The sequence below is a fragment of the Caloenas nicobarica genome, chromosome 2 (assembly GCF_036013445.1).
Source record: "Caloenas nicobarica isolate bCalNic1 chromosome 2, bCalNic1.hap1, whole genome shotgun sequence".
Classification (NCBI taxonomy): Eukaryota; Metazoa; Chordata; class Aves; order Columbiformes; family Columbidae; genus Caloenas; species Caloenas nicobarica.
Window position 1 is genome coordinate 150308111 of NC_088246.1, and position 27866 is coordinate 150335976.

Below are 27866 nucleotides of genomic sequence, written 5' to 3' on the forward strand. Positions count from 1 at the left end.
AAGAACAGAGGCTGCAGCATCCTAAGACACCGGTTGAACTGATGCCACAGAAACTGAAATGGATGTGAAAGATGAACTGTCTGATTTGGACGCTTTCCAGACAAAAGCACTTGGCCCAAACTGAAGTCAGACAATGGCTGCTTAACGGATTGCTTTTAAAAAGCAAAATATATGTTCATCTTTCTCTCATTCAACCCAGAAAACATTCCATATCTAAAAGGAGAGGATTTCTGTGTCTAGGAGTGAAGAATCAGATTTAGATGTTTCCACAGACTTGCAATGGAGAACATTAGGCCTCCTAGCAACGTTTTTCAGCGCCCTTTGCATGCAGACTTGGCTCTGTATCTCAGCTGCCTGCTGTACGTGACAGTCACATACTTCAGGATGTGCCCGTACATGGAGCCTGTGTCTGGCAGCCCCGAATAGCAAGTGGTCTCAATTGCTCATTGCTCTCATGCCATCAGATTTGGGGCAGCAGGTTAAGCAGTGTGAACAGAGCTCCTGGGCATGATATTGCAAGAGGAAAACGTTATTCTTTGTGCTCAGCTCTTGAACAGTTCTTGCATCATTTCGCTCATGTACAGTGACCTGAGATGCAAGCCCTCCCACAAGCCCTTCAAAATTCTCCAGGGGCTGCTCTTCCCCAGCGTTGTCTGGCTAGACAACACGGGGTGTTCTTCTGCTGTCTGAAAATATCCCCCTCTTATTTTAATGAACAATTTTATTCCATTCATTTAAGAAACCACTTTTGTATCTATAATGCTAAGATCTTTCTTAAAATACTTTGTAATTATTTACATTGCATCTTGGCTAAAGCAGTGTGCTAGGGAGAATTTAGCCAGGCAGCAAAAACCTTCAGTTTAGGGAAAAGGGTGGTGTTTCCCCTCATTAATCTGTTTCTGAGGTATAAAATGTTTTCTGCAGCAAAATGCCTCTCACAGCAAGTTTGTATGGTTCTGTCCCTGAATGTTCCTTGGCTGCTTTCTCCTTTCTTTAACAAAGGCTGTATATCACGCGTCAAGCTTCTGATTTATTTTTACAGCATTGCATTTTGTACAAAAGATCATTCATAATATCAGTTTTAATGTAGCACAATGACTTTGAGACTGTACTTCCTAAGAATTCATAAGAAGCTGCAGGTATATAAATGCCCTATTCTGCATTTTCAGGTACTCATTGTCAAATCACTCAAATAGAGTCCTAGGTACGACATGAACTGCAAAAAGAGAAACTTTGGTACTTATTGATTTTTGCATATGAAGAATCTCCTCGTTATACAGACAGAAAGCATTAACAACTATATAGACAATCCATATCTATCAGCCTTCACAGACCCTGCCAGGTTTCTTTTCGACAGCACTTCTTCCTCACACAGGCGGCTTTGTCTGTACTTTGGAACTGCACCAATTCAATTATAATAAAGGGTGTTTCAAAAAGATGGACCCAGTTTGATGTCGACTGCAACTTGAAATTGGGTCCATCTTCTTGAAACACCCTGTAGTGTAACACGAGTACACAGGCTGGATGGCACAGAAGTTTGTTGTTCCCATGCAAATACTGCCATACAGGAAGGCCAAAGCATAAAGCTCTTCTATACTAGCAAAAGCATATCTATGCAAGAGGTAGTAATAGTACAACTACCCGAAATCAGGTTGTAGCAAGGAGGGTGTTGGTTTCTTCTCAATAGTAGCCAGTGATAGGATGTCAGGAAATGGTCTCAAGTTGCATCAGGGGATGTTTAGATTGGATATTAGGAAAAAATTCTTCATGGACAGGGTTGTCAGGCATTGGAACAGGCTGCCCAGGGAAGTGGTGGAGTCACCATCCCTGGAGGTGTTTAAAAGACGTGCAGATGTGGCACTCAGGGACACGGTTTAGTGGTGGGGCTGGCAGTGTCAGGTGAACGGTTGGACTTTATGATCTTAAAGGTCTCTTCCAACTAAACCAATTCTATGATTCTATCACGGTATAAAATTAATACAGTTGTGCACGTGTATACCCACAGACGCGCACGTTGCAAAGCAGATATTCAACAATTTATCAGCATGACCTCCCAAAAACGCCACGTCCAAACCCTCACCCGCATCACAGGGGTGGTGTGAACTGTGCGAACATGCCAAGATTTTGACCTTTCAACCTCAAAGAACCGTACACCAGGCCCCGGGCTGACCTGCCCGTAAACCCTCCCGTGATCCAGCAAGCCTGAAAAACGACCCAGTCCCCGAGCGAGGCCGCCCGTGGGGAGAGCGAACGGCACCTCCTCCCCGCATCGAGCGGGGGACACGGACGGGACCGGTACCAAACGCCCGCACCGAGCAGCGCGACCCGGCCCGGCCCGGCCCCACCGCCCCCACTCCCGCCCCTGACGGAACCTCCCCTCCCGCCCCGGCGCGGGGGTGACGTCACTTCCGCCTCCGGTGGCCCGCGCCGCCGAGTGCTTCCGCCTGCGCGTTTCCAGGGCAACGCGGCGCCCCGGTCCCCGTGAGCTCCGGCCGCCGCCCGAGGGGTGAGGGGGGTGGGCTCGGTGTCGCGGCGCTGCCGTTACCAACCGAGCGTCCCCAGGCAGGGGCTGCGGGGCCCGGGGCGGCTTCTCGTCCCCTCCCGAGGGCCGCCCCGCTGCGGCCTTGGGGCGGGGGGAGCGGAGACCGTGTCGCACCCCGTCCCGGTAACTCCACGTGGCTCCTCGGGCGGCCGTGCTGACCGCGGAGCCACCGGCGGGCCTGCTGGGCCAGGGGGGAACCGGAGCGGGGCGGGGGAGGCTCTGCGGGGTCCCGGGGCCTCCCGGGCGGCGGGTGCGCGGCGGTGGGTCCTGGCGGAGAGAGGGGCAGCGGGGCAGGGCCCGGGGCCCGCCGAAGGGCTGCGGTCAGGTGCGGCAGTTGGGCAGAAGCCCCATCCGTGTTCCCTGGAGACAGAGCGGGGCAGGGCCCCGGTGACTGCTCTGAGGGGACGTGTGGGAGCAGCACCCCCGGTTCCACTGCCCAGCAGAGCTGCAGTGGTTCCGGGAGCGGTGCCCAAACCAAAGGGGACAGCACCGAGCTGCCTTGTGTCAGCTGAACAGTTTTATCTTGGGTGGGACCGCGCGTGGGGAAAAGGAACAGCATAGCCACCATACGGAAGTTTTTTATTATTATAGACTCAAACACATGCTTAATCATTCCGTCTTAACTCCTTTGTGCAGCTGGACTCCGTGGGACTGGTTAAAGTCAAGAGATGTCAACCCCACCTCTCGCTGGGGCAGGCATGCCGCCCGGGGCGTTTGCAGGGACGCAGGCTCAAGCAGCGAGGGAGGTAAATACAGCTTCTCTTTGTCGAATTGGCCAAGAGACTGTGCAGGACATCGTATTTCGAACCATGGAAATCTTCCAGTTACTGAGGAACATGCAGGTGAGACATAACTTTTTATGGCCCACAACTTCCCACATTTTTACCACCAGCTGCCTGTATATATAGGCACAGGAGGTAGCTTAGGACATTTAAATACATAACTTGATCAAACTGCTTTGAAAAGGGACATTGATTGCAGGACAGACTACTACTCTTGAAATATTTGCTTATTCCTATACGTTAAGTGAAGATGAAGAACATCCAGACATGCCGAATTGTTATCATTCTTAGAATAAATATGCTCTAAATACCTTTAGTATCTGTGTTTTCCTTTATGAATACTGAAGTCTGTTTATATGCCGGTTATGTTTCTCTGTTTTTGTTAATATCTGGGGAGTGATTTTAGAGGAACTTTCATTGATCTTTTTTTGTAATATTATCCACTTAGATCTTCTTGTTATTAAAGTGGACGTAGTCCTTATTTGCGGCTACTTACTGGGAAAACATACAAACTTCTGTCGTGTTGCTCTATTGAGAGCAGAAGATAATCACTCCCGTTCCCTATGTATTTTCTCAGTTCCAGCAGTTTCCTTCTGTAAATATCATAGGTGTAGGTATATGTACTTAGAGTTTTGCTAACATGGAGTTCATTTGGATCGTGTGTCTGAATTGTGACCTGGGGTTGAGAAACAAAGTCTAGAAGTGTAATAGTTGTAAAAGATAACAATGGTGTCATGCTTAAGGATTTTGAAGGCATTCACTGGAGTTACAGACCAAAATGCAGAATACATGAAGCTATTTGACAGCAGTGATTTGACAGATAAAATACAGAATTTTGCTGATAAAGAAAATAGGTCAGTGACTTCTGTGGGGATAGTATGATTGTGTTATTTTAAAACATAAAAAAACCCCTTTGACTTATTTTAGTTTATTTAGTTCCTGTAACAGAAACTTTAATGTAATATTTTTAATGTTTTGGGGTTTTGGTTCTCTAAGTTACCGAATGGTGTTACTTATCATACTGGAACATACCAAGACAGACTGGGAAAGCTTCAGGAACATCTCCGTCAGCTATCAATACTCTTCAGAAAACTGAGACTAGTCTATGACAAATGCAACGAAAACTGTGCTGGGCTCGATCCTGTTCCCATAGAAGTAAGTATGTTTATTAATATATAAATTACAAATCGGAATAACCAGTCTCTGCTTAGCATATCATCCACTCTTCTGAGTTACAGGAGACTCATAACAAGTTTTAAATGAGAGTGGAATTGCTCAGTGGACTGAATTCTGTTTATTATTTGGAGCTGGTTGAAAGATTTTGAAACTTTCATGTTGGCATCAACAATTCTTACCAGTGGAAGGAATCCAATTTTGAAATGAAACTTCATTTAAAATGTCAGCCTTTTTCCTCAGGCTTCTTGGTACATTTACCAATTCTTTTCCACTAGGAAATAAAGAATCAAGAGTCAGGGCAAGTTTTTGTGTTGGTTGATTGGTTGGTTTTCAAAGAGGTGGTTATAGCAGGAAACACTCTACTTTAACCTCTCACCTGACAGCCTGGCTCCCTGAGTAGTAAACATTATTCTCTTGCTCTGGCCATCAGTGTGTGCTTCTGTAATTTGCTCACTCAACTACTCTTAGCCTGCTGAGCCAGTATAAACCAAATCCGAATGTGTGGCGGTGATGGAAAAGTTACCAGCGTAAGACCTTCAGGAAGGAGATTGACCAAAGTTTTTCCTAGTAAAAATGCTATTCTTAGTAAAATCAAAACTTCATTTTTCCCCCTTACAAGTTGTTTCTAATTCCTAGTAGTACTCTTAAAGCCTGTTTTGTGCTCTGATTAGGGTTACTACTGCTCTACATTAACCAGAACTGTGAAGTGCTTTAATTACTGACCTCTGGATTCTGAGGCAACTCTACTAACAGACTTGTGTTTTAATCATTGAAGCATTATATTTTATATTCGAGTCTCTTCACTGAATAGGAGTAAAGAAATTAAGGAGTCCATTCTGTACAGTGCATTCTAGACGACTGATCTGTCAGCGGTTACTGCCATGTGTTTCAGAGAAAGGTATTTAGAAACCTTACAGCAAGCAAGGAAGTAAGATAACTTTCCCATTTAAAAAAAAAAAAAGAACAACTCTTTTCATGGTTTGATGACTTGTGTGCATTACTGAATACTTGTGTCCCCTTTAAAAGCTTTTGATCTGTCTTGTTTTCACATACGATTGGAAATCGGAATGAGTTGAGGTTGGTCTTTTTTTTTTTTTTTTTCTTTTTTTCTTTTCACAGTTTTTTCGTGTTGCCAGCTTAAAAAAGAATCTCCATAGAGAAAATGAGTAGTCCCTTTAAGCTTTTTTAATGCAAGGTCTCACTGCCACCTTATGCACAGCAGAGTTTTGTATTGATAGCTGGAATTCTTTTTTCGCCTATCAACTTAGGGTTTCCTGCTCTGGAGTTAATAGAATGCCTACCTCCTCATGTTTTAGCAGTTATGGTGAATGAGAGTGGCACACCCTTCCTCTTGGATTGGTTTTCTTAAATTCTTATTTCAGCTTTTCAGTAATAGTCTCAATCATATTATTTAATGACTGACATTCTAACCATATATTTAAGGAATATCAACAAATCTCTTTTTTAAACAATCAAGTCAGTACCTACTAATATTCCTTAATCTATTATTACTGATATAAATGTTTTAATATTTTTAAGTTGATGGGTATTATCAATGTAATATGTATTCTTATGAACTGTCTGTTAACTATTGTAACATAGTAAGGCATGAGATAATTATGAAGCAGATCTGGCTACAAAGTTCTCTAATTGATTAAATTTCCTGTTTCATTTGTATGTTAGGTGGAGGTCTTTGTTTTGGTTTGGGTTTTTTTGTTTGATTGTCTTTGTTTTGGGAGGGTTTGTTTTTTGTTTTTCTACTAGCTTTTCTGAAAGATGGGAGGTTTTCAAAGAAAATATTCTACTTTGAGCAGTACTTTGTTTTTTTATCACAGAGAGAAGGAGTTTTTTCCAAGAGTATTTAGCAGCCACACTACTTCTGCTTTATGGTATGCAAAGGCAGTAAGTCCTTAACCTTTACTACAACGGCAGAGTTTAGTGTAGTAGTTTTTGTCCATTTATATAAGCTTAATAAGTATGGCCTACAAAAACAAATTTTGTAGAAGGAAATTAAATTTTCATTAGGTTAAATAAAAGTTTTCCATCAGAATGCTGAAGGATGCTGCTGAGTGCTTCATAATATTACACTCCGACCTAAGTAACAAGTTAATATGCATGCAAAGGCAACTTGCTCCCAGACTTTTAAACTAATGTCTCCTTGCTCATTTGCATCAATTACTAGTCTTTCATTTGCCTGTAATGTGTTTGTGAACAAGGATGTAATTTTGCTATTAGCTTTAGCTTTTCTCAGTTCAGAAAAGAAAAACACCAATAGGCTGTAGACTTTGTGGATGTATGTTATGTGTAAAATGTTACAGCTTATAATTACTTTTGAATAAGATGTTAGCTTGGGAGTATTCTGACACAGGAGCATGTATTTGTTTTTTATCTAGTATATACACTGATTCTTTTTATATTTTTAATTATTTTTTTTAGGAAGGGAACATTGATATTAATTTAGAAGTTATTTATCAAGATTTTTTGCTTTCTAGAAGCTTTCTGTGTGGTTAGGGAAATCACAGTAGGAAATTCTTACAGAAAAACTGTTAAGGAACTGTGGGCTTGGTCTTAAGAATAGCCAAACAGAGGCCCACTAAAATAGCAAGTCATAATTAGGGTATTAACCAAGTAGCTGTGTAAAGCCAGTCGTAGTTGTGTTTAATATATCACTGAAATACTTTATAATAATGATGACTTAATGTTTGTGGCATTTCATAGTGTGGAACAGTAAATTTTAAGATCACAACCTGCAGAGTTTAAAAACACAAGAATTATGTGTGATAAACATTTTGAAATGTAAAGACTGGGTTCTGCCTGTGGTTGTGAAGTTGCTTAGGTCTGGGCGCGCTAATACATGGGATTGTGTCTTTTTAAAGCACATCGTTTTCCTGGAGAACCAGCTGAGATCATTCCAAGGCTTTTGGGTTTGAGCTGATGAAGTAAGCTTGTCTCTGCTTCCTCTTGGGAAGTTCGAACCTTTGGAGAAAATGGTAGTTCCTTATGTATCCCCTGTATCTCCAGTTTTCAGTTTCTTTTATTCTTCTTCTTTGTTTATTTTTTTATTTTTTATTTTTTTTAAAGCTAATGTTTCTTGTCTTCACAGCAACTTATTCCATATGTTGAAGAAGATGGCTCCAAGCATGATGATCGTGGTGCTGCAAGTCAGCTTCGTTTTGCTAGTGAAGAGAGAAGGGAAATTATGGAAGTAAATAAGGTAACAAAGTTGGAACTGAGTTGCATAAGACTGAAAATGTCAACTTGTCATTACAAAGCTTACATTCCTAGGTAGCTGTATTAAATGTCTACCAGCAAACAAGGTAATATGTATTTCTTGCATGTGTTTCAGAATTACGTTTTAGTAAGCAATTATTTTTGTTTTAGCTGTACCTCTGACTGTAGAGTTTAGGTTTCCTGACAATTCAACTTATGCCTCTTTTTAAACGGACATATTCTGCATACAGTGTATTATGTTTAACCGACTAGATTTTGGAAATACAGATTGAGGTAAGGGGCCTAAGGATCTTATTTCTTTTCAAAATTTACCTTAGGCTTTAAAAAATGGGTATTGAACATCAGATGTGTAAATATTATTGGAATGATGTGAGTTGGTACAGGATTTTCAGGGCTACCTTCTGTATTTTGACAGCTTGAGGAAGACCATTCCTTTTGTTAAATGTAGCATTTATTGAATCTTGACACGTTCAGAAAAAAATCTACTATGTATGATAAAGATGCTGTTAAATTTGCAGTTTGAGTGGCAGTATGCAATTCAGTACAATTACTAAAGATGATCCGAACCTAAAAATAACTATGCTGTAGTAAATGCTAATATAATATCGAGTTTTAAAAGATGTGGTTTTACCAGACTACGATTTTGAACATTGTTTCTTCAATCTGTAAAGTACAAAGATAGGATTAATTAAGTATTTCTGTAGCTGTAATGTCTGTAAATGCTTAGTAAAAAGGAGACATAATCTACCAAAATAACTGAACAAAGCAAATAAATGAGTAAAGTATTTCTTTATGGAGAGAATAATTGTGGGATTTTCAGCTTTTAAAATAATTCCAATATTTTAATTTGTACTCAACAATCAGAGATGTATTGAACTTTTCGTAGCCCATTTATTTAGAAAAATGCATGCATATCGTACAGGAGAAAATAAGGACTACGCAAGTTTAGAGAAAAGCAGCTGTCACCTTTCCTGTTGTATTCTTTCTGTTCAGTGCTGATGTAGCAGGGTTGTATATATTATATTGTATATAACGTTGTACTGTGAATTTATGCACATTTTTGCAGTCTTTAAGTATTAATAAGCTTAACTGTCCATATTTGCTGTGGATCTGATAGTTTTATGACATGTTTTTGCCCTTGTTGTTGTACTTATATGCTAATACATTTTTAAATCTCCTTGGTGTGATCTTGGGAAAAGCATTTCATAAATGTTTATGATGACTTCTAAACCTTAAAAAGGTTGACAGTGTTACAGGACCATTGATAGAAAATTGGTAATTAAGAATGTATTAAAACATTCATTTAAATCTGGTCAGAAATCCTGTATTTACATTTAAATGCCTAGACCTGCTTTCCAGACTTTCCACAGTAAATCTTCACAAGATAGTTGAACTTTCTCTGATATTCTTGTGAACGAATATTGATTAACTATTGCAGTAGAAATTTAAACTACTTGGTTTTGAAAATGCATTGATTTTTTTTTTTCTTTTATTTCCTTCCAATTGTATGAGCACATACACTACCAATTGCAAAGGTCAAATTTTAGTACATTACAGAATAGGAAATGCTTTGGATTTTATGACTAGAAATAAAGAAATTTTTATTTTTGCAAAGAAAAATCACTAGAATCAGGCTAATTGGTCTAATTTCTGACACTAGCTGCTAGGCTCAAATAGCCCTCTCTGGTTATTAGCTAACACTCCTGACAGATTTTCAGTCCTCTGTAGTATGTGATGCCCACTTCCAACTCAATTTTGCTTAATTTATTTAAGCAAAATTTCAGTAATACAAAACGTTGATGAAAATTCTGTGACAGGGAAAGCCACGTGACAGAAGCAGCAGCTTTCTATACTCGTGACCCACTATCTTTTCTCCCTTCAGCTGGTTGTCCTGCTCTCACCTCGTCCCTTTTGCTGTGATATGCAATATCTTTTCAGTCTTGCATGCTAAAAGCATTATTGCAGTAATCAAATACTTGGACACTGTTGAGACATTTGAATTCTTAGACCTTTCATGGGTCTCTTTAATTTTGCCCTTCTTGCTATGACTTCGCAGCCAGCCTGATCTCTTTAGTGGCTCTGGATGTACGTGAAAGACACTTACTGCCCTACGGCCTGGAGCACAGCCAAAACCAGCAGATCCTATAAACCTTGTGGATTGTATATTCTCACACAAAAACGTCCCCCCTCCCAGGAGCCACCAACTTGACACAGAACGGTTCAGCGTTGCTAACGCTGGGAAGGGGCCATCTTCAGTGCAGGGTGTGGGGAGCGCCACCTGCTTCCTATACCCACCATCTCACTCTTGGGGCAGAAGAAGCTGTTGTAGCAGAGTTCCAAAATACTGTGGTAGCTTTTGATGTTGGTTTACTGTATAGTGACATCTTTTGGTCTTATTTATTTATTCTGCTACATTAGACTTATCTTTTAGGTCAGAAGGTTTAATGTCCTCACTCTGGCTAAGAAGTACTTGTCCATTAATTTAAAATACAGATCTATTTACAATGTAATGAATTTCTGTCCTAACAATTCCATAATATATAGCAAGCGTAGGTTTAAGTAAAACCTACTAAGCTTAAAAACAAAAGGGATTTTTGGCCAGCAGTTACTAAGAAGTGTGCGCCATTATTATTAAAAACAAAAACCAAACCAAACCAAAAACAAACAAAAACCTCCAAACCAAAACAACACAAAAAACGACCAAACAAAAAACCCCTAAACAAAACCAACTAAACAAAACAAAAAAATGCCAAACAATTTATTGAGCACTAACTACCTCTACCTTTTGTACTAAACAATTCTTTTCTGCGGTTCCTGAAAGTGTTGCTTATTCCTTTTGTCTGTATTTGCTTTCTGGGGTTGTAAATTGCTGAGGTGGTTGACTCTTTTCTAGAGTAAATAATTTACTGTTCCAGAATCAGTTTAGCATTTGTATTCGTCTGCTAATACAAGGCCTTACTCAGTTTTCACTGTACATAATTACTGTTTGCAACAAATGGAAGCTGTTGCCAAAGTTTTCTCACTTGTCTTAATATTTTTTGAGTCTTTAATGTTCCATCTACAGTTTTCTTACCTTTTAAGTATAGCATCGTCTGTAAAATTTTCAATATGTCAGGCTCACCTTGGGTCTGTGGTCTTATAGTACATTTGACAGGCTTACAACAGAAAATATCAAATCACAGGCTGAGAACACTTTGATTTGTGTTGTTTCCTTACCAGCAGTTTTCTTTACTGCTGGATTTTAGAAATGGAGCAAATACAGTTTTGGTTTTTTAGATGCTGTAGGTCTGGTTTCAAATGAACCACTTAGGAAACCCATCACATAATTAGTAGTCTCCGTACATTTGAGTGAGAATGAAATGATGTGAAATAATATTAGAACATTTCAAGTGACCCTTTAGAAAATAATCATGTTTGATATTCTTAATTAATCTTTGCTAACTGGTTAACAGTGATCTTGCTAAGAGGAAAACGTATGATCCACATGACAGGCTTTTCAATTAAGCTGTTACGAGTTTAGCTCTGGGCTTTTTTGATAACAAGACCATTGTGCACTTCAGCTGATGTTGTTTTGGGCAGTAGTCCTTAAAGTTGCAATTACTCTTTTTCTTTGGAGAACTTTGCCTGAAAACTACTTTTGACTATGCTGAAAACTTGCATTCCTTTTAAACTATCTTTCACCCTGTTTGCATGTCGTTTTAATTTGGTTTGTGTCTGTAGAGGCACACTTTAACAGGAGAGGAAGAAATGTTTATTTGGACACGTTCTCACAGATTAATCTCCAATAGGCGCAGTTCCATTCTGTTTCGGGTACCCAAACTGGGTCTCTGCAATGGCAGAATCATAGAGGAATTTAGGCTCAGTGGGAGGTCTGGAGTCTGATTCAACCCCCAGCTCAAAGGAGGACCAGCTATCACAGTTACACCCAGTTGCTCAGGCTTATATCCAGTAACATTTTGAATATCTGCAAGATGGAAATTCTACCCTTTCTGGGGCCTTCTTAAGTGTCGACTTCCACTGTGAAAATTCTCCTAATGTTACACTGGAATTGCGTTTGTTGTAACTCGTGTCCACTCCCCCTCATCTTTTTGCTGTGGACATTCAAGAAAAGTTCAGCTTTGTCTGTTCTATGATCTTCATTAGGTAGCTGAAGACAGCATTGCTATCCTGCCTTAGCCTTTTCTGCTTGAGACTGAACAAATCAAGCTCCAGTCATCTTGGCCTCCCACTGGATGTTCTCCGATATGTTAGTGTTTTGTATTGAGCACCAAACTGGCAACCATGTTCCAGAGCCAAACAGAGGAGACTAAGTTTCACTTGACCTGGCAGGTATGCTCTTGCTAAAGTAGTGCAGTGTGCAGTTAGTCTTCATTGTTGCAAAAAGATCCACTGCTGACTCCTGTTCAATTTGTCAGAAAGTTTCAAAAAGGACCTTTTCTGCAAATCAGCTTTATATTCAGTTGACCCTCTGCCTGTGATTCTGTATGAGTTTATTCTGTTTTCAGATGTAGGATGTTGCTTTAATTTAAGTTCCTGAGATAGGTGTTGGCCTGCCTTTCCCACCTGTTGAGGTCCCCCGGGATTGGACATCCTACCACTGAGTAGATTGACCACTTCCACCAATTTGGTATTGTCCACAAATTTGATACTTTGATATGGTGGTTAGGTCATTAAGTGTGCATAAGTCACTAATGAGGATATTAAGAATATTGACTGTAGTATCAATCCTGAGAAACATCAAGAAAGACCAGCTGCTACTTGGTCTTAATACTACTGATCGCAACATTGAGAATCCAATCCAGTTTTCCACTAACTCTGTAAACCACCTGTCCAAACTACATCTCTCATTTGTCTACAAGGATACTATGGGAGACTTTGTCGAAAGCCTGATTGATACCAAAGTAAAGAAAATCCCCTGCTCTCCCCTTGGCCACCCAGCCAGTCATTTCTCGATAGAAGACCATCCTGTTGGTCAGGCACAACACACCTTTGGTAAATTCAAGATGACTGTTTGCAGTCACCTTTTAATTCATGTGTCTGGACGTGACTTCTAGAAGGATTTGCTGCATAGTATTTCCGGGGTGAAGGCTTAGGCTGACCAGACCATACTTTCCATAGTTTTCTGGATCCCGCTCTTTGCATTTCTTGAAGATGAGTTGAGATGTGTCCTTTTTCATCAGGAGCCTCTCTCCATCTCCAATAGAAGATTACATGGAGTGGTCTTGTAATGTCATCGCTCAGCTTTCTCGGCACTCAGATGCATTTTATTCCATATAATGAAATATTTCCGGTTCCATTTAATAGGAAATGTTTCATGCAAAGTTTCTCATGTAGTTTCCTGTATTGAAACAATATCATGGTTACAAAGTTGAGAGAAATTAGGAAACACCAAGCTTAAAGCTTTCCCTACAATCCCAGTTGTCCCCTTTTGTCCTTGTATAAATGCATATATTCAGCCTTTATTACATTATCACATTTGGTTCCACTTCCCCCTCCCCGTCCCCCTTCCTTTCCTGGAAGAGTCCTTGAGCTATTCTGCTTTTGTTGCAGACTAGACACTGTTTAGATTGAATCAGTATTGTGGTAAATAAATAAGATTATAAGACTCCTAGTTAATGTGTTACATAACTCGCATGAGGGTATTGAATAAGCAGGGAATTTGGGAATGAGTAGGAGGGATTTAATGTGAGTAGTAAGTAACTGAAGGCTGATCTCAAGAACTGGGTTTTTATCCTTGTGGCTTCCAGAAAATATCTGTGGTAGTCGTTCATTCTTCCCCTTCCAGCTGGTGATGGCTGACCTTCGAATATGTGGGAAGCTGTTATAAAGTTTAGTGGTGGACTTGAATCTTAGATGTCTCTGGACGAAGTTAATAGGCACTCCAATTTTATCCATAGTGTTCCTGTGACTTAGTTTGCCATCCGTAACTAAGGATCATACATCTGTGTGATTTTCATGTTAAGAATGGGCATGTAACACAGAGGAGTGTGGTAGAAAAGCACCTTGAGGAATGGATAATTCCATTACAAGCTACATAGCTTAGAGGGTACTCAGTAAATAAGACCTCAATCTTCATCATCAAATGATAAATAATTGGTATGAAGCAAACATCCACCTATTTTAATGAACACACTTGTTCCTCTTTGAACCACAGAGCAGTGGATACATGTGATTGCTCTCTGGTTCAAGATGGGAAAAATACTGAGCATGCAGTGGAGCACAGGCTGTCACTGGTGCCTCGGCTTGTTTCAGGAACAAGAGTTGTGCGTGCAGAAGGGGCAATTTTCTTTTCAGCTGTCAGGTGAGGAGGGAGGTGGAAAACCCAGTCTCTCATTTCCAGTAAGGATGGCACAGTTATGCCTGTGAATGACATCAGGAAAAGCTGTAGTTATTGAACAATGACTGTGTTAATGTTTCATTGCACAGCACTTAGTGTATTAGTGATGAATACTTTTTATCAGTTTGAAAAAATATAGCTTTATAAAGATATTATAAATAGATATAATAATATAAATTGATATGTAATATAATAATAATATAAATATATAAAATATGTGTTATAAATAGATGAATATGTGAATTTATTAGGATGAAAAGTGGGCCTTGGTATCAGTTGAGTAGCCATAAGTTAGAACATCACCTAGCAGATTTAAGAGAGATGTGCAGAGTGTTGAGGCATTTTTTCTGTCATTTTTTTCCTGCTGTGTGCATATAACATTCGAAGCCTTTTGACTATAAACCGAAGGGGAAAAAAACAAGTTTTTCTACCTCTTCAGAGATTTCATTATGGACTCTTTTTTAAAAAAAAAAAAAAAAGAACGGTATGAATTGCCAGGGCAGGCTGTACTTTTTCTCACCTATCAATCACAAATATGATGTTTCTGTAGAAATTTCTCAGGTTTGACTTAATGGAAAAGCAGAGACCATTGTTGCCTTCATAAGACTTTCAACAACCACTTCCTACAGCAGTTTTATGGTCAGAAGGGGTAACACGCTCATGAAAAAGATAATGATGCAAGTTCTCTCTGAAGTAGAGTCGTAATCAACAAAGTAAACGTAATTGTTTTAATTCTGTTGAGATTTATGCAAGTAAATTAATATTTAATACTTAGATGTACTTCTGGCCTGTACTGTTGCAAGACTTGAACAGAGCAGGTAAAAATAATACCTGGCACAGCATTTAGGAGAATAGTCTTTTGTCTAAGATTTTCAAGATCGAAACATCTCTTTTTGTTTGTTTTTTCTTAGGCAGTAGAAGTGCCCGTACAACATAGGCAAGTACTTTTTACAGGTATCAGTTGGAATATAATCTTACTGTTCCGCAGTGTTTACACTATTATCTTCGCCTGAAGAAGGGACTTTTAACAAACAGATTGAGTGCAGAATATTGATTCATAGTGATGTTTAGGTTTTAAAATGGGAAAGATAGGTGAGTTAAAGATGAGGAGAGAGTCGGGAACTGCGCAAAGTAAAGCTCTGATACATCTCTGATAGAAGGTTGTGTGTTGGTCTAGACAGCAGTGCTTTCAAATGGAATGAAGTGAACCAAAAATGAGTTTAAGTCAAAAACTGATTTCCATCTAAGTTGAAATTAATGTGTGCTGCCGAACCCAAATCTGTATGAAACATGTTATTTATGGCATGTTCCTTGAAAGACAGCAGTTTTCTGGATGTATGTTATGGTTCTTCCACTTTGTTTCATTTATGTGGGTTTTGTGCTTCTGTGCTTGTTTTCATAAATGTCCTACCTGACCTAAGCCTACTAAGGTCTCGTTGGTTACTGGAAGGTGCAGTCCTTGCCAGCTCCATCATGCTGGCCGTAGTACTTGCAGTGTCAATCAAAATGGATAGTTTACCACATTGAAAATTAATATTACCAAAGAAGGACCCCTTAGATTGGTTTTCAGTCAGATCACTTTTCTAACAGAGAGCGACTAACAGAAACATGCCTGTCATATGGAAAGGTGAATTTAGGTCTCATTATAAACTGCATCGTATAAGATAATTTTCCTATGCTGTCTTAAGAGAGATAAAGTGAGAAGCTGTAGCATGTGTGTAGGATGAAGTACCTTTTCTTGTTCCTACAACTGTTAATCCCGAGAAGCAGTCCAGAGTTCAACTAAGTCATTTCAGTAGAAGGAGGAAGGAGTGGGAGACAACTTGCGAGCAATCTGTTCAAAAGAAAATTTGTTATTGCTGCAGAAGCTGCTTACAAAACTTGCCCGTTTCCCAAGAAGGCCATTTCACCAAGGTTAAACTTGAGTTGAGATGTTCTTACTGTCTCAGCAAAGTCTTAAGCAGAGGCCAGCACTGCTAGTGGTGCAGAACATATTAATTATAAGTACTTTGTGGTGTGGACCACTGCCTGTCAAAGATCAGTAACAAAGATCACTATATGCATTTCAATTAGGAGACCACGCTCTTTGAAGTGGATGTTTTTTCCCTCTCTTTATTCTTTTTTCAGCCTAGCAGTCCAGAGATGGTGCTTCATTTTAGATGTTTTTTCTCTCTCTGGAAAAAGTAGAATAGAAGAGCTGAGAAAATAGCTCTTCACTGAAGACAAGGATCTGAAATTATCTTCAGATAAAGTAACAATTGTATACTTCTTGTCTTTACAGATGCTTTGAAATCAGATGAAATCCAGTTTGAAGGTTCCCTTGTCTAGTATCAAGTAAAGATCAAGCAATTTACAGTTTAATAACACTTGCACAAGAAATGAAAACAGTTTTGCAGAATGAGTCTTTTAGTTGTAACTTGTGTAAAGTTCATGTGGGCATGCCTGCGTAACAGTACTGAGTGGTACAATTAGACATGGATGGAGAGAGAACACAATCTGCATATCAGAGGTTAATGGTTCTTTCTATCCGTGACTTGAATAACCATCACTGGCTGTTGGGCCTTTGTTTCTATTGATGAAGGCTTTGAAAAATCATGAAATGGCATGGCCTCAATATCAGTGAGTGACAGCTTGCATTCAGCTGGCAGTTTTGATGTAACATTCATTGATTTCTCTAAGAGTGAATGTTGAAGGTGGCAAACAAAGATGTTTAAAAATGCCACAGGTATGAACATGCTTGTTTATCTCATTCCTCTCATACTTTCTCAAACATCAAGATGTTATATCATGAACTTTTTTAGGGAGATGCTTGCAATTCTTTCATTTGGTAACTACATGTTTCTCAGTTTTTGCTCTTGTCTTTAGGAGTTGGATCTCTACTGTACAAGTCTTGGATTAGCAATTGGAAAACAAAGAAGCATTAGATAAATGCACAGTTACCTTCAAAATACCTTTTAGTCAGTCAAATACTTGATTAGAAGTTCCAAATTAGTGCACGTGAACTGTCCTACTTCTGTTTTACATACTTCTCAGGAGTCTGGAACGCAGTATTGTCTCTGCTTCCAGGGAATGTGTCCACCGAAGTCTGTGTTCAGGAATATTTCCCTTGCTCAGAGTTCTATGTTCCCCACGTAATTTAAATGTAATTACAATAGTACTTTAGCCAATTTTTACAGGTCTGACATCAATAAGCTTCTTTTTTTTTTTTTTTTCCCCTGGACTTCTTTCCCAGCTGACCAGCTGGGCACCTTAAAAATGTTGTTTTCCACATCAACATTCAAGAGACTGATATTCAGGATATTGCTTCTTTTTATCACTGTTCCAGTTACTTTGGTAATATTGCTGATCTGAGTTGTCCTTTTAATGTATTGCCTTTTAGTAGTGCAAATAACAAAGTTATGTCAAACCTGAAATATTTGGATAGTTTGTCCTCTTTTGATGGTAGCAAGTCTTTGCCTTGCTTTCACTCTACTTGGAAGTCCAGACTTCCCTAATGAATAACTAGTACGATCTCTAATGTGATAATGCTGACATCTTATCAAATTGGAATGAAATGAAGGACATAGGTTGCTGTTAACAATACACAGTAACTTAGTTTTTGACAGCTTTGATTTGAGCATGAAAATAAATAAACCAGACAATAAATATGTGTATTATTCTGAAATGTGAAAGGTTAGGGAGGTTGTTCAGTGTCTTAGTCTTTCTTTTGTAGAGACACATTTTTTAAGTTCTGGTTATGCACCCAGATAAAAGAAAGTTTGCTGCTTGCCTGTTCATTCAGATGCTTCTGCAGTTCACAAAAACAAATACACAATTTTAAATAATTCCATGTGCTTGGGAATATCTGTTTCAAGACAGGAGCCCTTAGCACATCAGGGCTGACCTACATAGACAGAAGGGCTGGAAAATCTTGATTGGCTTCTCCTGTACCTTGTGCTTTGTTCAAGCTTCTGCTGTTAATCCTTCATTTATCTGTGCACGCACGTTATACAACATATATTCACATAAATGTACCTGTTCCCTGGACTGTGTTGGTCCAAATTACCGATTCTTTTCTTTCTACATAAAGTGCTGTCTTTTGGACTTTGGAGAGGATCAACCCCCACAAGCCTCTGGTTTTTGAAGGGATCAAGTGTTTTGTTAAAAAAACAACCTGCTATGAAAAGAAACTGCATTCCTCCTCTAGCAATGGTCCTTAACTTTTGAGGCTTTCTTGTGTTTTTAGTGTGCTTTAAAGAGGATGTATTATCCCACTAATACTGCTTACAGGCAACTGAGAAGATCCATATAGCATTTCATAGCACTGTAACTTTTGTTGAATTTCTGAGTGCGCTATTTGAACTGATCACAAAAAACCTTTTAATAAACTCTTTCCACAGAAACTGAAACAGAAGAATCAGCAGCTGAAGCAGATCATGGATCAGCTACGGAATCTTATTTGGGACATAAATGCCATGTTGGCAATGCGGAACTGAACAAGGAAAATCAAACTTTGTAGTTGGAAAATATATGCTTTTTTTGGATATACTTAATTTCTTTCTAAGAAGTAACATATTTTCCCACAACTATATTGCAGTAATGTTTAAAAAGTCTTCAAAATTAAAATGGTGGGTTTTTGTAATAACTTTGGTGGTGTTGGCTTTGTTTTCATAACAGATTAATCCTACAGGTATTACCTGAGTGATTCACTTAGTATCAATATAATACAACCTAAGTAACTTACAGTAATAATTTAGATTGCTACGCAGATGGGTTTTTTATAAAAGAAGTGGATTTTTTTTAATAATTAAGTTAACGCTGTTTTCAAAACAGGTGCTTGCCTGCCATTCTGCTGTGCAAACCACCTCTGCAGACAGGAAAAGTTGCAATACAGAAAAGTCACTCTAAGATACAGGATCAAGATAAGTGATCAGATAGTACAAGTACAGTGCCATGTTTCCCCGTTGTGGGTATACACACTACAGGCTACTATGCCATTTAAGTTCATCTTATTTCATATCCTATCACTGGATATATGTTATACTAGATGAAATGGAGCAAAATTCAAAAGTTACATAAAATTATGTATATATCCTTATGGATATAACTCTTTTTAATTGAAGACTAAATACAAATTTCCTCAACATTAACTCCTTCTGTAACTGTATAATTTCTTGAGTACTGCTCCAGCTATTGTATGGTGCAGTATTCCTATAGCATTATGTGTGGTTGGAATACTTTGGTTTTGTTTACCAGAATGCACTGAATAAAGCCTTATTAATCTTTTCCCTGTGACTGCCAGTCCTAGAAAACTGTGGAGTATATGAGCAGTTCGTTATTTTGAGTTAATCATCGGCCTTCATCTTTCTTTGTTCTGCCTCTAGTATTCCTCACAATTTTCAGTAACCCTGAAAATATTCTTAATAATTTTTGTTATTCTTATGTGCTACCAGTGGACTGTGCGTCTCTTTTCCCAGATGAAAGAATATGTAAAATAATACTGTTTCAGTACAAATCCGTAGGGCACTCTACTGTTAATATTTGTCAAGATGAAAACTGACCATCCTCATTATTTGTTTCTTCTGTGTTACATTTAACTCTCATTCCATGCCCAGTCAGATTCCTTAATAGTTTTGTGTGAAAGATTTGCTCAGAACCTTCTGAAGAGTCCACTTAAATGGTATCCTTTTAACAATATGGCCTTTTGATACTGAGTGCTCATTGATTTGAGCTATATGGTTTTTAAAATGTTATACTGGTTTGTTGTTCTATCAGTCTTTTTTTTTCATTTTATTTTTGAATAAGGTCAAGCCATTTGTCTGCTCCTTGAGGAAAAAATCACTTGCATGTAATAGATCTGATCACACCTGGTGAATAATTTGTGACTTTTCCCTGAAATTAGGTACAATATGGTTGTCTTTTATTTCTCCTTCTGAAGGCTTTAAACATTAACAGATAAATGGATGCCTGGTCCTATAATTGCAAATAAACAGAGTCAGAAAATGTTCATTTTGATGAGTTTACCCAGCATTGGAAGTGATAAGTAGCTATGACAATACGTAGGTGTGAGCAGGTGTTAAAACACCTTACAAATAAGATCTCTTTCCTCACATGTTACAAACAGAGGAGCAGATCGCTTAGTAGCAAAGCTGGTGGCAGAGAGGTTTGGTTCTCATTTAGATTGACCACTGTGGCAGACTCGTTGGTCAGGAATAATGGTTCGTTTCTGTACCTGTGAGAAACATTAATGTTTTATAAGTAAAAGCAAAATAGGTCAAACTTTTGAAGAAAGCTTTTGAAAAGGAGATGAAAACTGCAAGTAGAGATTTTATTTTGTTGTTTAAGATGGAGGCACATTTTTGTATTTGCAAGGTGTAGTGGCAGTTTTCTGATCAGTGTATGTATAAGCATGCATCCAGCCTAGAAGTGGTATTTGAAGTGGATTTTGAAATGGCACCAACATCCGAATTGTGAGTCTAAAATTCTCAGTACTTTGTTCTATTTTTGAACAATTATGGAAAAGGGAGAGTAATCTAGACTTTGCTCCACTGCTTGTATACTGTGTATTCTTGCTGAATGTCTTTAAAGTTTGTTGACTGTTGCATATATACAGTGCAGAAGTAACCTAAAATGTGAATAAGAGTGCAAATATTGCAAGTAGTTGTCTGGCCAGTACAATATTCAGCTTACTTCGTGCAGCTGGTAGCACCAACCAAGGTTTATACTGCAATTTTTCATCTGGGAGAGAGGAGAAAACACTTTAAACCGCTACCCGAATAGATAGTGCAGTAGCTAAATTGCAAAGTGCAGAAATTGACAGAATTATAAATTATCACAGTAAATACTGTCAAAACAGGAACTTTGCAAGGTATTGGACCAAAACCTTACACTTTGACTTACACAGATGAAAGTATGGGTAGTGAACATAATTCATTTGCTACCGCAGCCATGAATAACTTTAGGATTTGGCCAAGAAGATGACAGTTTTAAGAAAAGTGGCAGTTCTTGAGCTGTGGAACACTTTTAAAGGAATTACTGGGCATCAATATGTGCTGAAATTTAATATTTTCATTAATGCTAACTGAACTTTAACTGCTAGTTAATGAAATGGCAGCAAACGAAGTATTTACAAATATCAGCAAAGCAATATCAGTGCAGATGTTTCAATGTTTTGTTTATATATGATTGACTATTTGTGGTTAGGTAGAAGCTGGATGAACTTACAGGCAGTCCCAGGAGCAGATACCAGAACCTAAGATGGTTCCATTTTTGGAATATAAAAAATGTTTGAGGGGCTTGGGGTTCCTGGGGCTCTATTTTGCCCAGAGAGGACTTGAGGCAGCAGAGTCAGGATGCTCACTACTTCGTAGCATGTTTGTGGGAGCACCCAAGTTAATACATACTCTCAAAATGAGACCATTAATCCAGCACCTTTGTAGACAATATAACAGATATTGGACATTCAGTTCAGTGTCACAATGCAGAAATTGCCTGCTAAACAGTATGCAAAGGTCCAAGGTTTTCCTTAAATAAGAAGATAAGAGTGGGGAGCAGATTTATGCCATGTTCAGGAAAGATGCAAGGAGTTTACGTTTCCTCTTGTCCTCCATAGAGACAGCAAGGACACTTCCAGAGTGTTCTAATAAACCATGGCTGCTCTTGTTGTTTTGTAGGGAGAAAAAAAAAAAAAAGTGCTCTGATTATTGGATTTCTTACTGATGGAGAAATTGGAACTTGGGCACAACTGCTACTTAAATTAATCACTGTAAATAATGGATTTAAGTGGAGTAGGGCAAGGATTCTGGTCTCATAGGAATCAAGATTTCGTCGATGTGCAAGATGGCTGCACAAAACAAAAGGAATACAGCTGAAGAACGACTGACAGCTGCTGTGGAAAACAGTAAGTTCTGGATGTAGATTTGAAGATCTGAAGTTAAGAAAAAAACATCAAAAAAAGATGGAATTATACCCAAGGACACTGTGAGCCAACTGAGGTTTCCAGAGGGTGGATTAGTTTAATTACTTTGTGCTAACAAAGGAAATGGGGAGTTATAAGGAAACTTACAAATACATCAGTGCAGAAAAAAATATTTGGGGAAGAAAGTGAGTAGTTCACTTACTCTCAATAATAAAGAAGACTGATATGGTAGAGCATCAGGGCTTTAAAATAAGGTTTTTTGCTAAGTTGGAAGGTTATTCTTATACATAAAAATAACGGGCTGGCTGATATGTATTGCAGGATGTTAATGAAGGTGACAAAAAATATGTGCCAATGCCAGTTATTTAAGAAAATGTAATGAATAACTGGAATATGAGAGGTAAATAAATGCAGTATAGTGAAACTTTTGTTAAATCTAACTTTTGTGTAAATTTCAAGGATTTTTCTTACATTGCATAAGGGACACGCTCTGGCATCTGTTACAACACTACACAACAAATAACACTACTAAGAGCCACGAACAGTGTTTGTATTGATGTGAACATGGTCAGAAGCAGAATGCATGTTTTATGGCGCTTCCCACCGGACTGGGTCCAGTACAGACCAGAGGCGTGTTGGAGGCAAACAAGCAGAGCTGCATTTTCGTGTGTGCACTAAACTCTGGGAGCATCTCGGCTCATCCTGTGCCTTCGTGTTCAACTTGCAAGCTGCCTAATTGCTGAGAGTTCTGCTTCTGCACGTGTTCCCAGCAGCTGATGTATCTGGTAATCCCTGCTGAGGTTGTATAAACTCTGTGCTTTTTCTGCCCAGATCCCATAGAAGGGCTGACGTGCTGGGCCCTCTTTCCCCTCACGCTCTTGCTTTTCCTTCTCGGCTGACTGCCCTTACTGCAAAGCTATAGAGCAATGTTCTGGGATAGAACTGAAAATGAGCGGCTGAAAGGAATGACTGTGATAAAATCCTTTCCTAGGTCTGTGTGTGCTTTCTCATGAAGTCTTGCTTGAAAAATAAATTCAGATTTGCCTAAATAGGAAGAAAGATATGTGATCTTAAAGTTGTCTGAGCAGCAGTGGATAGCAGTGCAGTTGTTTTTATAGCCATGTAGGGGTTTTAGTGGTATTTATAGTTGTGGAGAGGGAGGAAGAGGGTCATGAAGACAATCCATCACTGAAATACATTTTTGAAGTGGGAAGACTTTGAAACAATGAGGAGAAAATATCAAGAAATATAACAGCAACTATCAAAACTTAGGTAAGCTCGAACTGGCCATAAAACAGAGGCAAGGAAAGAGGATTCGGGAAAACGTATTTTAAACCTGCATTAAAGAGAGAACTGGGATTCAGGAGGAAAAAAAAAAGCCACTGCAGTTTTGGGGTTCATGACCAAATATTGCATAGTAGGGAGTGTAAGTGTGAGAGCTCTTGCTCTGAGACCAGTAATTCTGATACAGTCATTCTGCATGAAATACTGCTTTAGTTTTGGGGCCTGCATGTTACTAACACAGTGAAAGAAAAAGTACTGATGTGCTACCGTATGAATAATCATTAGAATAACTCGTGAAAACAAAGATGAGGCTCAAATGTAGAAATTCTTAGGCAGGTGCAAAGGAGAGGTAATTAGAGTGATTCGGAGTGGCTGTGGTAAAGAACAGTGAATGAAGGTAAGCAAGAGCTTATTTCACCAACCACCAATGAGGAGGGTGGGGGGAAACTCTTAATGCTAAGATATTAAATACTAATTTCCCTAGGAGTTCAGAAGATGTCTCTTGAGTTATTTGGAAATTTTAAAACTAAACAGCACATAATAGACTAGGCAAATACATTGGGAAAAGGCAAAAAAAAAAAAAAAATCCTCTCTTGCATTGGTAGAGCAAGAAGTGGCCTAAACTGATGTTACTGGTTTTTCCCACCCTTAGATTTTCCAGCTGTAAAACATGTTTATCGGATGACTGTTTGTCAGGTGAGGAGCTCCTGAGAGCACCTGGACTAGATGCCACCTGCAAGTATTAAACAGGCTTTCATGGTTTCTTTGTGATGATTTTCTGCTGAAATTCCTTTTCAGGTTAACATGCCTCTCTGGAATTTCTATTAGAGGAATCGGAGCAGAAAAGGAGATGAAGCAGCACCTTGTTTCTCCCCTCCTCCCTTTCTCCCTGCCCCACATCCCCAGCCTCCCCCCGTTAGATTTGCTTCATTTCCTACTGAAGAGCCGCTCTGTGATCTTGCCACAAAGCTGAAGTAGTAGCTGATACTCGATTACTTTCTGTTAACTTAGTAGAACTTCGGAAGCCATTTACTAAAGTGAAATGTGATGCTATTTATCCACCCTTCCGCAACTGGTAGTGAAAACCACTGCAGCTCTTGCACGTCTGTTCCAGCACAGGCGGCTGGTCTGAGTCTGTAAAACACAGCATCCTATTTTGCCCCAGATATCAAGTAGCATTATAAATTGTTATGTAAGCTACATGCAATTTTTATAGCATTCGCGTATGTTACATATATTTTTGTTCATCGTGGGAGGTTTTAATTACTTTCTAGGAAATGAGAACTTTTTAAAAAGCTCTTGAATAGTCTAAGCAACCACATCCAAAATGCCCTCCAGCAATCACAGGAGACAAAAGTAGGGGATGGAAATAGAATTTAGGCATTGCACTTTCTCATAGAGAAGAAAATGATTTTTTTACGTGTGTTTAATTACTATTGCCACAGTCCCAGTTTCTCATCATAATCATTTGGTAGCTCAGATTTTATAAAAACAATGAACCCCACTGTACCATTTTGAAAGTAATAAACAGATTCACAGTAGTTAAGCCAAATACAATTAGATTTATTCACTTTACAGCTCCATGAAGTTGTAGAGACCACTATAATTTAAATGAGCTTTACAAAGCCAGAGCAAAGTTGGAATTAATTCCTGCAAAGACTATACGGCTTTCGGATTTGGGCTTTTGAACTTGACTCAAACAATTCAGCTAGTTTTCCTGCTGAACGAAACAGCAAGCAGAGAAACATTGAATCCTTCAGTTGTGCAAACTCATGTCATGGATAGGAGTAAGGAAAAGAGGCAGAAATTTCAGCCTGCTGATACTCTGACATACAGTTACAGAGTAGATGGTATGTACTACTACCATTTTGCTACACATAAGTACAGCACCTGACAAAAACAGGTGGTTACAGGGACAGAACCCAAACTGGTAGCATAAGGCCAGCAACACTCACCCTCGTGTGTGCGCTGGCTGTGTTCAGGTTCGAGGCACAAGCGTTTATTCCTGAAGTCGATCGCTTCTGTGTAAAATATAAGGAGTCCCTTGTGTAAGGCCTTCCACTGGCACGTAGTGAAGTCGCGTCTCTGGTGATCAACCCTGTATTGGAGTGCCAATGAACATCTCTGTTTGTATGGGTGGAGAAGTACAAAATTGATGGGTGTCTCTGTCCCTGAAGAGCAGGGGAGGTAAACAGGAGGGACTAATGTCAGAAATAGAGAGCAAAGGGTTGCTTCCCACAGGACCGAAGGATTTGCTTTCCCTTTGTTTCACATGCTTTCGTTTGTCAGCTTTTTATTTGAATATGTGAAAAACAGTGCATGCAGGTTTCTATTTCCAGCTCCAAGACCATTTGCATTTGAAGTTTGGGTTCAGGCTGTTGAAAGGCAGGAATTACCTGCAGTGCGCAAATGTGAACATGGAGTGCAGCTGCCCAGGAGGCTGGTGGTGCATCAGCTCCAGGGTTTCTGTTGAGGTCTTATATTTTAACAGTGTCAGCCTTCCCAGTCTGTTGCAAGCACAATTTACACCCCTTCTGCCTCCTAAGAGGAAAGGAAATAGAGGCGACAAAGACATTCCCAGGGGAGTGACTAATCTTTACCCTTCAGTAGCGTTCAAGGGTAGCCACCTCTACTAATCATTAGATAGTTGTTTTTAAAACAAGAAAAAAGAATGCAAAGCAGTTAATCCCATTTCCCAAATGTTCTGCAGTGCACGTTATTATCTAATCAGCTTCTTGTAGTCATTACCAGAGAGAAATTAGGTCTAGCAATGGATGGTCAGTATGATGCTGTCAGCAGCACACACTTCAATTTTAAATTTCAAATGGAGTCTGTTGTCTGCCTGTATCAGCTATTAACTTTACTGTCATTGTCACAAAGCCATCAATCTCCGTCTGTCCCAAACCCATTTTCTGGGTAGAGTCAGCCCATCTTCCTTATTTCCTATGCATGCAGATTTGAAATAATCTTGTAAACCTTGTACTGCACCAAAGATTTAAGGCTGCGAGAATTGGCAAGTGGGGTTTTGGTTTGGGTTTCTTTTTGTTGTTGGGGTTTTTTGTTGGTTTGTTTTGTTGGTTTTGGTGGTTGGTTTTTTTTTTAACCCCTCCGACATACATTTAGTATCTACTACCAGCTGACAGATTGCAGCTACTCTCTGGACTGGATCATTCCAGAAATGAAAAAACAGAAAGGAAACCCTGAAGCTGATATAAAGCAGATGAAAGTCTGGTTCCACTGAAGCTGATGGCAAATGCAGTAGGACTTAATTTCTATGTAATTGCTATAAAAATTGTTTCAGAGAGACAGAGAGCGCACAAAGCGGCCTTTGTAGGCTGGATTTTGTACATTTTAGAGATGATCTCTGTTTGTGTAGCATCTGAGAGCATCAGAAATGACCCAGTTAGTTGCATTCTAGTTAAATGTGCGGGGGTTTGTTACCAGAACATTTTAAACATTTAATTGAAAGAGTCTTCTGTTCTGGATTTTGCCTCTCTTCTGGGTCTAACAATGTCTAAGAACATTGACTTTTAGGGCCCATAAATTTCCTCAGAATTTCCAGAAAGGCACAGCTTAGGGAGCATATATTTGATTTATAATGGATAGCTGTGATAGGAAGAGTTCCTTGAATAGAGAGCGTGTTATGATCTTCATTTCATTCTATAAACATGAATCCTTCAAGCAAGAATCTTTTGTAATAGCTACAGAGAAGTTTCTGCCTCTGAGGTCCATGACAGAAAGTTGCTTCATTAACCTACATCTCACTGGAAAAACTGTAAAGGGACCAATTTGTTAAATATGGTAACTGTGACGTCGTGTTGCATCAGTACGTAGCAAGGAATGAAACCTGGGTAATTCTGGCCATTTGCACCTGCAATTACTTTGTTGTTAAACTGTTGGGCACTTGGAACCTGAGTACTCCAAGAGCTGTGTTGCAATTGAGTGCCATGTCCAACAACCAAGGTGACACTAATACTTGTTACAGATCTTGTGATCAAATCCCATCTCCCCCTGTAGATGCCTATGTTATTGTAATGAAGCCTAGGTTTTACTTACGGGAAATCACAGGCTTGCTAAGCCTTGATGTAACTGAGCTGCTCTGATCCCTGGATGGCATCTAAGTGTTGGCAGAACTCCTGTACTGACACTTTCGTCACCTCTCACTCCTGGGAGCTGGGGCTAGTAAGCGTTTTGTGAGGTGCAAGAGACTGCACAAGGAGATGCGACACCCATCCCACCTGTGATTAAAGCACTTCCTTGAAAGAACCAAATTCAGGTCTTCAAGCTTTGTTTGCACATCAGGCTCAGCTTGAAGCAAAGGGGGATGCAGCAGCGTGAGTCAGGCCTGAAAGGAGCCAACTTTATGTCTGGAAGGTGCTCTCTCGTATGCAAGTCTTTTTGCATACAGAGAAGCCTCACTGCAGAGAGAGAAAGCAAACTTGTATTTCATGAAAACTGAAAGAGGACACAGAGTATGTGCATAATTTATATTTGTTGGAAGATACAGCTCTGGAGTACAAATCAAATAGCTGCATCCAGAAAAGGGAAGCATAAAAAATATTACACAATGAGAACCAAGTAGGTGCTCCCCGTAGCTACAGCAACAAAGGCCACAGG

The 27866-nt window shown here is 39.3% G+C and overlaps 1 protein-coding gene across 3 annotated transcripts; it reads left to right on the top strand.

The window, feature by feature from the left end:
* The first annotated feature begins 2426 nt into the window (after positions 1–2426).
* On the top strand, positions 2427–18696 carry MED30 (mediator complex subunit 30). 3 transcript variants are annotated; one of them, XM_065628742.1, is made up of 5 exons: positions 2427–2506; positions 3179–3384; positions 4321–4479; positions 7604–7714; positions 18448–18696. In XM_065628742.1, the coding sequence occupies exons 2-5, from the start codon at positions 3211–3213 to the stop codon at positions 18541–18543; spliced, it is 540 nt and encodes a 179-aa protein (XP_065484814.1). In that variant the 5' UTR covers positions 2427–2506; positions 3179–3210; the 3' UTR covers positions 18544–18696. The 3 variants fall into 3 exon arrangements, with proteins under 3 accessions (XP_065484814.1, XP_065484813.1, XP_065484815.1); XM_065628741.1 differs by having other exon boundaries at positions 2431–2515; XM_065628743.1 differs by lacking the exon at positions 2427–2506 and adding an exon at positions 2578–2665.
* Positions 18697–27866: the final 9170 nt, after the last annotated feature.